This window comes from Vombatus ursinus, unplaced genomic scaffold (assembly GCF_900497805.2).
Source record: "Vombatus ursinus unplaced genomic scaffold, bare-nosed wombat genome assembly UNPS02009975.1, whole genome shotgun sequence".
Taxonomy (NCBI): domain Eukaryota; kingdom Metazoa; phylum Chordata; class Mammalia; order Diprotodontia; family Vombatidae; genus Vombatus; species Vombatus ursinus.
Window position 1 is genome coordinate 7,533,990 of NW_020949753.1, and position 12,479 is coordinate 7,546,468.

Sequence of the window (12,479 nt, forward strand, 5' to 3'; positions counted from 1 at the left end):
CTCACAGAGGCCAAGAAACACAGAAATGCTGGCCCTGTTCTGCTCTGTGTTTCAGGACTTGGTTGGTCCCTGGTGGTGGTTTTGGGGTTGCTGCATTTTATTTTTATAGCTCATTAGATATGTTATGCACACTAATTACTACCCATCTTTGGAAACATTTGTGGGGAATGCTACACTGGAATTTCCTTCTCTATAGCTGCCAGGTGCTTAATCTTCACGTGAGAAGCACATAACGTAAGCATGGAATTCTCTAGAGTCCCTTCTAACCTCCAAATTTTATGATCTCTTAAAGGATAAAAACATCTTTACAAAATATCAAACTCCTTAGATATTAAATGAGTATATTGTATATCCTCTGTTTAAACAAAATCTTTTTCTAAAAACATATGTGACACTGAATGGACAGATGGCTACCAGTACAGGTATCTTGGGTCATATACTTTAACATTCATGTTGTTGTTTGTTTGTTTGTTTGTTTGTTTGTTTGTTTGTTTTAAAGGCAATTGGGGGTAAGTGACTTGCCCAGGGTCACACAGCGAGTAAGTGTCAAGTGTTTGGTCTGAGGCCCGATTTGAACTCAGGTCCTCCTGACCTCAGGGCCGGTGCTCTATCTACTGCGCCACCTAGCTGCCCACATTCATGCTCTTTTACAAATATCACAAAAATCGAGGAAAATCTGTTTGTTTTTTGTAAAATGACCTATTGTAAAATAAAAAAAGCTTAGTATAATTAAGATAAAGCAAACACTCTCACCGCAATTGCTCATTTTCCTAAACATTAATGATGGGGAGGTGATTTGCTACTCACTGTTAATTCATTGATACAAAGAGCTGAAACAGGAGCTCGGTGACCCCTCAGTTGAGTTAAAAATGACAGTTTGTTCAAATCCCAGATGATGCAGGTTCGATCACGTGACCCGCTGACGATTATATGATAGGCTAATGAGGCTGTAGAACAGGTAACAGTATCTGTGTGGCCGAGCAATGCCTATAAGAAAGACAATCAACACACAGAAATCAGTAAAATGATGGCAGTCCCCAAGTCACACCAGAATTCTAAGGAAAGACCCCTCCAGAAGCAGAGCAGAAGAGGCATCCACATGTTTGGGGCAGTGGTTCTTGAAATTCAGACTTTGTGCCTCCTTTTATCTGGTTCAACTCAAGTAATTAGGATTACTAATCAGGGTTATGCTACTGCACTACAAAATTTTCAGTGACTACCCATTATTTACTAAATAAAATGTGAGCTTATGATTAACATTTAAGACCCTCCACCATCTGACTTCCACCTACTTCTCCAACCTTATTTCATGCTGTTTCCCATGATTCCCTCCCCTGCCCCCACCACCATCTATATCTTCATCTGCTGAAGTCACTGCTTTCATTTAAGACCCTCCTTCTCCAGGAAGCCTTCCCCAACTTTCTCAGAAAAAAATGATCCCCATCCTCAAATTCTGCTTAGACCTCTGCTCTTCAGTAGTTTCACTCTCCCTTTTTCACAGTCGTCAGCGTGAGAGCAAGGCCTCTGAGGGCTGAGCACTAGGTTTCACATCCATTTCTCACCCAGGGACTTGTGGCCCCCACCACAAGAGGAATTAAGGTTTTACATTTTTACTGTTCCTTTATGTCATGAACTCTTTCACACGCAACTCCAGTAGAGAGAGCTAGACTGGCAAAGAAGAGATTCAGAGCCGACATTCTCTCGGGATGGAGGATCATTAGGGTTTTTAAAAGCCTTTCTACAAACAGTTATTTGAATCTGGGGGACTTTATGCTAAAAAAAGTTCTAGAACTGAGTGCCCCCTTTCAGTCAGAATTACAAGGGCTTTTTTGTCTGGAAGAAAAAAAATATATATATTTTAATTTTGATAAACACTATAGAATCTGTTTGCTCAAAATATTCATGTTTTAAAATTCTAGTCATACAGGATCTTTATTTGGGGTTTGGCAAACACGAAAGAGTCGTTTGATGTTTATTTCTGACTTAGCAGACACTATTAAAATACTCCAGAAATCTATGCCCTGAACTGAATGTTCTATTTGAAACTTTGGAAAATGTGAAGTGCCACATACACGTGAGCTACGTTATAGTCACTTAGTGTCATCTGAAAATAGCGTGGGGGGAGTCTGCACTAAATCCCTTACTTGCTAATAGCTGGGTAACCCTGGAATCTCCTGGCTAAGACCCTGGAGAGCTCAGCAATTCAAAGGCAGACTCTGGGCTTCCCTGGAGCTAAAGGGAATCCCAAGAACATTCAGGTGTGCTGAAAGTATTAATCTTTCAAACAGCAGTTACATAAAATAAGCTCAGTTTCCTCATACATAAAATGGGAATAACTTTTACACTAACAATTCCACAAGGCTGTTCCGAGGATCAAATGGCGTGACGTTCTTTGTAACCCTACAACCCATGTAAACGATTAGTCTTCTGCTCAAATGTGCACTAGGAAAGCATGGGAGGTGTGTGCCTATTTAAAATGACCCTGAATCTACTTACCACGCAGCTAACACAAGTTAATAAATAACATCACAAAAGGATTCTGTCATTACAATACAGCAGAGCTGAGCACACATTAGGAAACCATCAAACACTTGCCGGTTGATTCCTTAAGAGGTTTCTTAAACAGTAGCTTCCTCTACACACTGAGGAGTCTGTTAAGTATTTCATGATACGTACCGAGGAGGGGGTGAGGGGCTAGAAGGGTACAGAGAGGAAAATGGCAGCAGTCATTGCAATATTGTTTGCAACTCTGGTAGACGTTTGAGTTTATTTTGTATTTTAGCTGCAAGTACAGGTTTTCTCCTCCCAGCTAAACTGTAAACTCCCTGAGGGCAAAGAATATGACTTACAAGTCACACATCTTTTTATCGGTCTCAGTGCCCAGAACAATGTTTTGCATGCATCACAAATATCAAATAAGATATGATGTAAATTGAGGGGAAGTATGATTTAATCACCAAAAATTCAGCAAATATATAGCTCTCTAAATTGTTATACTAGATAAACGAAATCTGTATTAGGCCAGCAGGTGAGTGTTTTTTAAAAGAGCTGATAGAAGTTATTCCAGGCAGAGGCAATGATTCCTGCTGGCTCCAGCATCCGTTACCTGTTTGAGCGTGAGCATTTTGGCCTTTTCTTTGGAGGTCCCCATTTCCCACACACATACAACAGTGCTTATTCCTCCCGTGATGACGAGCTTGGGGCTTGGGCAGATCGCACAGAGAATCTGTCCCCACTCTGACAGACATTCATAAACAGTTACTGCCTACAAGAGAAAACACATATGAAATACAGACAGCAGCAGGTCTCATTTTTCTTTGCTAAAACAAGTACTCGTGAACAAGGTGCATACCTACCTATACAAAGCAGTCTGTGAGGCACCCTCTTTTCACTTCCAAGGGAAATGCCCCCCAGAAACATATTCCCCACTAGAAATATTGGCAACCTTTATCTAGAAAACTCAAGTATCACCCATTTTTAGCTCAGTCGAACTGTGTATGGACTAGACCTGTTCATACTGAAAAAAGGTCTAAGAGAAATGGCAAAGAAGTAGGTATACAAACTTTATTTTGGTGAAAAAATTCTGTATGGTTTTCATGCCTAGAAAGTAGACTTAAAACACATTTTTTTCCCCCAAATAAGTACTGGGTATGGGAGCATGGTGTGGCCCAGAGGTGTCAAGCTCTCATGACAAGTGCAGCCAGAATCAGACTAAAATGTCACTGGGAGATGTTTAACAAAATAAATTAAAAGTTATTTGCAACACAGCTAATGCTGATTTGTGGTTTTGAGTTGCCCGCGTGGAATTGCTTCTATTTGAGGTTGACACCACTGGTGTGGGTGTGTAGACAGAATGTGGGCTGTGAATCGGAAGCCCAGGGTGCTAGTTTTGACTGTCACAAACTTTGGTGACCTCAGTAAAATGACTTCAGGTTTCAAGGCCTGTTTTCTCATATAAAAATGAGAAAATAGCTAGTAGTCAGGTGAGACCTCAAAGGTCCATTCCAGTTTGAGAATCATGTGACTTTTGGCATAAAGGAAATTCCATAAAACAGAATAAAAAAAGTTATGATTAGAGTGGGAAAAGACCTTTATGATTTCATTTAGTCTGATTCCGTTCCTCCCTTTCCTTCCCGTTTATTCCCAGCCTACCAATATTTCTACTGCCTTAATCACCAGGGTCAAAGAATAATGATCATCTCTTTTAGTCAAACCAAGGCAAATGGAGTTATCGTGGAAATACCTTCTAGAGAAACAGTATCTGATTATCAATGTCTGATACTGAGTACCATTCCAACGAACGTGATGACAAGTCTGCTTACTTCTGCTGTGGCATGAGTAGATACTAAGCTACTGATCAGATTTCCCAAAGGGGATCTAGTAAAATCTTGAGTATGCACAAACATTTTTTTTTTTGAGAGGGATGGCAAAGGGTGGGAGCACAGTGTTGGGTGGACTGAGGACAGGACTTAAATTTTTAGTAGCTACACAACCAAAAACCTCATCTCTGCTTCATGTGTATGCCATTAACGAATAATGCGCCTCATTCTTCATTGAGAAGTTAGTTATGTATGTTTATTTCACAGAACAGAGGAATGAACTATAACAACAGTAGGAAAACATGAGCTTTCCTTTCAGTATTGCCTAAGCAAACATGTCCAAGCTCTTGGAAATACGCAACGTATCTGGAAGTCAGATTTCAGAATGCAGCATTTCTTCCCTTCTTATTCCCCCTTACCCCTTTCTCCAGTGGAATTCTGAAGGGAGATAACAAACCTTGTCTGACTCGTAGGTTCCCAGTCTGCAGCTGAGATCCGCATAGCCCCAAGCAAAAGTTTTGTTCCAGGCAGGTGGAATGAGGACTTTATTCTGCTCCACAGCCAGAATACCTTTATCTGTGCACACAATTTGTCCCACGGGCTCTTTCAGTTCTATGCAAAGCACAGTTTGACATTAGAACAGAAACAGGGAAAAATCATATATGAACCCCACTAGGGAGTGACCAATTATGAAGTACGTCTTAAGTGATCATATAAATTAAACACACGTAGCAAACATACCAGTATTAAAACACAATGTTGCTTCAGTAAAAAGGAAATTTTGAATTTCCTTAGAGTCTATTTTAACTAACAGTATGATGCCAGAGACTCTGGATTTAAGATCTCCATGCTGTCAGCTCTGCGGCACGGCTCTCAAGCCTTTTTCTTTATGGTTGCCACCTTCCTTTCTAGTGTACCACCTCTTCGGGGAATTCCTTCTTTGCAGGGTGGCTTAGAGAATGTGAGCTTATTTGCAGCAGAATGCAGGGAGGGCCATTCACCAATCCATGCCATAGGAACTATGAAGGCCAGACCCATTCTTGTACCATTATTTGGCACAGATTCAGGAGTGCCAAGAAAAGACCATATTGGAAGCAAGCAATGTGAACCTAGCATTGTCTCTGTAAATCTGAAATGATAACGAACATAACTTAATGAGTCAAGCTGCTCATTTAATATTAATATGAGATTTATATTTTTTTATATAAGTATGTAACAATAACTTGAGAATCTGATGAAAATGCAATTTCTTTCTTTCTTTTTTTTCTTTAGGGGGTGAGGCAATTGGGGTTAAGTGACTTGCCCAGGGTCACACAGCTATTAAGTGTCAAGTGTCTGAGGCTGGATTTGAACTCAGGTCCTCCTGACTCCAAGGCTGGAGCTCTATCAACTGCACCACCTAGCTGATCCTGAAAACGCAATTTCTTAAAGGAAAAAGAACCTAGCTGTAAGTATGTTACTAGTTAAATTGTATTATGATCAGACAGTGGTTAAGTCTTTGTTAATGTGAAACAAAATACAGAAATCATAGAAATCGCCATAACACCCCACACAACATCCTGCTCCACTGATCATGAAGACGCAGTCTAACCCCTCATTTGACAGATGAAACACTGAGTTCAAATGAACATTTACAACTCCCCAGACTCCAAAACGGCCTGCAGCTCATGACATCTGTTTCCCTCTTCTTCAGTACAAAGGATACTAACTCAAGACTGTAAGAATCCATCACTTTGAGGCTTTCCTTACTGGAGCATTAGAAGAAAAAAAAAAGTCAAAGCAAAGCAACTTCACATTGTGGCACAAAAGATAAGCAGAACGTGCAATTCTCTTACACAGAAAGAAGGCTAGCCTCATTACGAGGGAGGACACTGGGAAGGGAAGAATATTCCATAATTAAAGGAAAGATAACCTTTTCATTGGCCCTTCACTCCAATCACAACTCTGCTCTGCCCCTTCTCACCACTCACCTTTGACGGGCGCAAGGGAAGGCCGCAGGTTGTCTAAATGATGAAAAAAGATCTTGTCACTCGTAGACCCCGGCAGGACAGAGACCCCAGAATTGTCCCCATTGAGACGACTCCTCACTCGCTTTGGTGGATGAGGCTTTTTAAAGAGCTGGCAAGAGAGTGGAAGGTACAAGATAACACCTATCCAATGGGGCTCTCACAGCTCTATTGAAAATTTAAGAATCTATAATAATAGATGGGAGGAAGATGAGAGTCCTGAGTACAATCTGCTTTGACTAGAATACTTCTGGTTGTCCATCAAAGTCTCACTTTGCTAAACAGGAATATTATAATCGTTTATTTTTTCCTCTTCACTAGATCACAGCTGAATTTAAAAGAGCTGTGAAAGTTTCAAGGCACTTATTCAGAAGTACTACATTACATTAATATTATGTGTTACATCACATATTACAATAAAGCAATGACTGAAAAACATCTGTACTTCTTTAGTGCTGAAAATAGCAATGGGAATGGGCAATTAACACTTTTTGTCTGACAACTGATCACTGAGATCTTAAACTTTTGGAGAAAAGCAGGAATAAAATAAGTGTATCTTGTCATACTACTTTTTTCAAACCAATATTTTATTTTTCTGGGACAAGGTATTGACACACGTAGTTTAATGAGGAAAGGTCAACGTATTTTAGACCTCCAAACATGTAAAAATCTTTATTTCCACGTCACATTCCAAGACATGAGTTCAGGACTTTGTTATTCCTACAAGTATTAATAAAAGGCATAAGAAACTAAAATAGACCTCAAAGATTTGCATACTTTGAACCACTATCATTGGGAGGCAGTGTGGTGGAGAGGAAAGAGAAAAAAAAATATTTGGAGTCAGAGGCTCTGGGCTCCAATTCTGGATCTGCCACCGCATGACCCTGGGAAGTTAATCTTGGTAGGCCTTGGTTTTCTCATCAATAAAACAAAGGGACTGAACCAGTGGATCTCTAAGGCCTTTTCCAGCTCTAAGTCACCGATCCTCTGATGAAGCTAGGGATACAAATAACCCACTTTTAGATAATGCCATCAGGTTGGCAGGTGCTCTCCTCATGAGCCCACGAAGGATGAAGCACTGGGTGAAGAAACAGACTCAGAAGGTAAGGGACTTGCCCATAATCATGCAGCTGGCGTCTGGAGTGGGCTGTGAAGCCAGGGTTCCTGGCCTATTCTTACCTAACACTTTCATTATACCCAGCGGCACTAGCTGGCATTTTAACCACCTGGTTTCTGCATATACTAACCAGAGTAGCATTTCTGTGCCTCTTGTAGGTGGGCATCAAAAGCTATCCTATTTTAATTCTTAAAAAACAACAGTTAAGTCTATACGTAAGTATCTGAGGAATAATACAGTAACAGAAAGATGTGGTCAAAGGAACGAGTCTAAGACAAGTGAACCCCACAGAGAAAGGATGACAATGGTGCCTGTTGCTGTTCACTAAGGTGTCACCTCACCACAGTGTGGAGGGACCTGAGCTCCCGAACCCTGACCAAGTGAAGCTCAAGTTCTGGTTCACCCCAATCAACGGGAATGGGACTAAATACGGACAGGCTTGAGGGTGATGGCTGACCTGTTCTTCAAAGACTAGCCTCCCTCAATGTGGAAAGCTCACCACCAGAAGTTGACAGTGTGGGTGAAACTTTACAACCTCTGCACTTGGGAAGACCCTCTACCATAAGGCACAGAGGGATTTCCAATGTGCATTGCTGGTAGGAGTGCTGGTAAAAACCAGAGGTCCCAGGATCACAGAGTTAGGGCTGGAAGGCACCCAAGGAGCTGTCTACTCAAGGCCCCTTGTTTTACAGATGAGAAAACCGAGGCTAAGGAGGATAAGCGGCTAGCCCAGAGCTCCCCAGTGTCCAAGCTGGAATCTGATCCCACTTCACTTGAATCTGGAGCTCCTTTTTCTGCACCCGGATTGACATTTGTGTAAGGCACTTCAGAGGGTGTGGATAGCTTTATCTCCACTGTCTTGTTTGAAGCTCATCTCAAACGCTGGGCTTGTGGTTTCCTGTCTTGGAACCACTGCCCCCAGGCCTGGAATAGCCTCGTCTCCTCTTACCTCAACATGGATGGACGCCTTCTCCAGGGAGACTCCCACCCAGCCCCAACCAGAAACAAGCATTTCCCCTTTGGGCCTCACACATTCTTCTCCAATGCACTTCTCCTGCATTATTATCTGGTCCTTCTGCACTGTAAGGCTGGGACCACATCTTACTTTGTGCCTTCCATGAAACTGTGTACATAGACTTAACTAAGTCAAACTTAATGTTCACTGAAGCCAATCCTCATTGTTTTATAGATGAGGAAACTGTGTAATATCTGGAGATAACCACGATTCTCTTCCCAATAGTCACTGGCTGGCAGCAGGGCTGCTCGCAGCACCTGGATAAGCAGAGAGCTGCAATGCTTCTGGGTAAGATAGTGCCTCCCAGGCCTTATCGACAGCCTGGCAGCTGTGCCCTCTGGACACTGCTACCTGGCTGGCTTTGCCACGTGCCTTGCGGCTCCACTCATCGGCCTTTCCATGAGTCCTACAGCTGAACCCTCCTAATTAGAAGCTTCTCTGAGTACAGGGACTGTCTTGTTTTCCTACTTGTATCTCCAACACTTATCATGGTGCAAGGCATATAGTAAGCATATGTTTCATTCTACTTTATTCCATTCTCCTTCATTTTATAGATGAGAAAACTGAGGCCCATAACAGTTAGGACAAAGCAAAGAATAAATTTGGTTCCAAGTCCAGTGTTCTTTTTAAAATAGCAATCTTACTTTTCTAAGAAAATGGTGATAATTAGACACACAAACGTGTGTATATAAATATGTATGTGTTTACCCACACAAACATATACATGTATATGCATGTATGCATATGTACATGCATGTATGCGTATGTACATGCATGCATGTATGATAGCCAATGCACAATGAGCTGGGCCCAGAACTGTTGAAAAGGATGGGAAAAGCAGGAAAAATTGCCTCTGGTAAACTGCAAAGTTCTTTCAGTGATTCCAAATTTCTCTCTGAAACAAATGCCCATTTAAAAACACACACACACACACACACACCAATAATCTTCCTGGTTTTGTGAAGCTGTGATAGATCTGTCTCCCAAGAGCTGAAGTTCTTGAATCTCCCAGAGGGAAATGGAGAGGCCCATGGTGGCTGTGAGAGGGCTGTGACATATTACAAGCAGGGAATTATGGAGAAGAAGCTGAATTAGGATGTCAACAAAGAAATGCATGAGCCAAAAAGATGGGCTGGTTGTACGATGAAAGTAAAGGATAATCTATGGACAGATCACATACTACACTGGTGTTTCTGCAATGCCAGGAAAGGAAGAAATCCTGTCACCACAGTGGGAAGAAACCCCGTGGCCAATCTGTGGGAGCACTTGGACAAGAGATGGGCAGGACGGGCAGGCATGGATGGCTATAGCCTAAAGTGTTGAAGTGAATGGTCACAGCAATGGGCTCACACACCCATTAAAGTACTTTCATATACCCAGGGCCAAAGAATTCATCACTTAGCAGCCCATGGGCTAAGATGGTCCTTCATGACATTATCTATGTTAGGCCTCAGACAAAAGACAGAGGCCATTACAAGGAGAGTGCACAGTCCTTCTACTTTGGTAAAACGCACCAGAGCTGGTAGAACCTTTGAGAACTCAATGTCATCTCTGTGCCATGATGAAGCTTTGAAAAAGCCCTTCTGTGCAGGTATATGCCAAATGGGAATAATAATACTTGCGCTATCTTCAGCTCATGAGGAAAATAATTTGCCAACAAGCCTCATAGTGATTTTGCTGTTATTTTTTCAAACATTTTATCATTAATATAGATTTGAAACAATCTGGTTAATCACCTTACATTTTTTTTCAGTTTCATTACACAATTTATGTGATTCCTAAATGAGTTAAAATGGACTTAAGGATGTTCATCTTCTCATATGCTTACTGATACTGGTTCTACCTTCTGGAAGTTGAATTGTCTTGGACCCAGAGATCTCACTGCTAGGGCATACCCTAAGGAGAACAAAGACTGAAAAAGTCCCATCCATTTTTATCAAAATATCAATAGCAACACTTTTGGTGCAGCAAAGAACTAGGAACAAAGTGAATGCTCATTAGAGGGGAAATGGCAGAACAAACATATTGATGTATATCAATGACCTGAGATATGTGTCCTAAGGAAAGACAAATACGAGGTATTCAGAGAAACATGGGAAAACCTGGAAACTAATGCAGAGACAACTGAGTACATTAGGAAGAGGAAATTAAGAAGCATGACCCCCTTAAAGAGGGAGAGAAAAAAAGAGGAGGGAAACGATGACAATGTGAAAACAAAAGTCTGTAAGACTTAAAGAAAAAAAAATCGTCTAGGTTCATGGAAAAACAAGCAAATGTGGCAGTTCAGAGATATGGCTTACATTGAAAAAAAAAAAGGATGTATTAGTTTGATTCCAAAGGGCTTTCTTCCTCTTTGAGTAGTTGCAATACAAGTAAGACTCAAAATATAACTAACCACATTAACTAAAATTGTCCAGTCGACTCAGGCTCTGAATCTAAAAATCATAACAAGTCACAAACACACACATACATGAATAAGCAAACCCAAAGTGATGTGTAGTCCAAATAAAGCTCTGTGCACAGCCACCAGAAAGCACATCAAAGCTTATCAAGAAGCAACTAGGACAGCAGCGCATGTCCTCAGGCTTTGCACATTTCACTTGGAATGTGCACTTTGTACTGGTCTTCAGAGGATTAATTTCCTTAAACAACAAACTTATCTTCTTGGGTATTGTGAAGAGAACAGATGCAGATTCCAATGTAATGCTATTTAGAGTTATCTCTTAATATCCTAAACTGAAACTTTTATGTGTGCATTTTTATCTGAAGGGTCGGTTACAGAATATTTAAAACATGGAAAACTGCATAAGATCTTTTAACAAAAAATTGTATGAAAATTACAACAACAACAAATCTCCAAGAAAACAACTGTACCTGTTTTGGTATCTGTCCAAAGTTATTAATGAATCCTATGGTAGCTGTCTCTTTTAATGGGTCATTTATGTTGTAGATATCCACTTGACCCTCATAAAAGAGGTGATGGAAGACATTTACAGCTTCTACCGCAGCAGGGCCTTGCTGTTTATAGCCAAAGATTAAGTCGATCCATTCGTGCAGGTGGGCACTCACATAATCACATTCCAAAGCCTGTAATTATAAGACACAGACGTTGTAGGGAGCAAGCTCTCAACTGTCCACTTAGAAAGTAAGTCACCAATAACTGTAACAGATAAAAGAACCGCTAACAATGAAAATCACCAAAATTAGATCAGTAACGTAGGGTGACAGGTAAATCTCATTCCCCTCTCCTGGCATCATGACCTTTGCCCAAATGGAGTCCAGTTTTCCTCTCCAGGGTTGCCTGCTTACCTCTCGATGGACTCGGATGAATTCTCGAGGGTCTCCTTTTGCCCACGGTGGAAGTATCACATTTCCAAGCTTGGTGCCATTCTGTTTGCAGCCTGAACAATTGAATATGATTTTTTTTTAAAATAAGAAAAAAACACACACACACAAACAAAACAAAATACAACCAACCCAGTAGCAACTTCACATCTAAGTAAGAGTCACGGTAGGCTAGATAATGCTTGAAACATTAAATAACAGAGTTGATTTTGGAGAAGGTCTTCGAACCTCCAGATTTGAGCCATTCCATTAGCTCATTAGGAGCTTGCTCCCTACAACGTCTGTGTCTTATAATTACAGGCTTTGGAATGTGATTATGTGAGTGCCCACCTGCACGAATCCACATTCTGGACTCTGAGCTTGAGCCCATCTTCCTTCAACTCTGCATATACTTATGGAAGAATGTGTCAGACTTTTAAGGGGACATTTTCTACCAACTCTCCTCACTGTATTGCTTTCTAAAAGCAACTGAAGGCTGGCTAATTAAAGTGATTGTCAACTGATAATCTTGGGGGGGGAAGCACGCCGGGGGGGCTCGGGCCTATGGAATTAGGGAATCACCCCTAACTTCTCAGGGGTAAGCCTAGAACCCTTGGAGGAGATGCAGTCTTGCCCTAGGAGCCAAGCCGCATCTGTGGGAGTGGGAATTAGGCTAAGACTTCTGCTCTAAGGGAGAG

At 41.3% G+C, this 12,479-nt stretch overlaps 1 protein-coding gene across 5 annotated transcripts in view; it reads right to left on the reverse strand.

The window, feature by feature from the left end:
• WDFY3 (WD repeat and FYVE domain containing 3) overlaps nt 1-12,479 on the reverse strand; it is a 296,048-nt gene that overhangs the window by 15,996 nt on the left and 267,573 nt on the right. For all 5 annotated transcript variants that reach the window (XM_027853427.1, XM_027853425.1, XM_027853426.1 and 2 more), the window contains 6 exons: nt 11,767-11,858; nt 11,332-11,544; nt 6,290-6,437; nt 4,777-4,931; nt 3,107-3,265; nt 808-987 (listed from right to left, as the gene is read on the reverse strand). In XM_027853427.1, the coding sequence (XP_027709228.1) occupies nt 808-987; nt 3,107-3,265; nt 4,777-4,931; nt 6,290-6,437; nt 11,332-11,544; nt 11,767-11,858 (947 nt within the window). The remainder of the gene's footprint in view (nt 1-807; nt 988-3,106; nt 3,266-4,776; nt 4,932-6,289; nt 6,438-11,331; nt 11,545-11,766; nt 11,859-12,479) is intronic.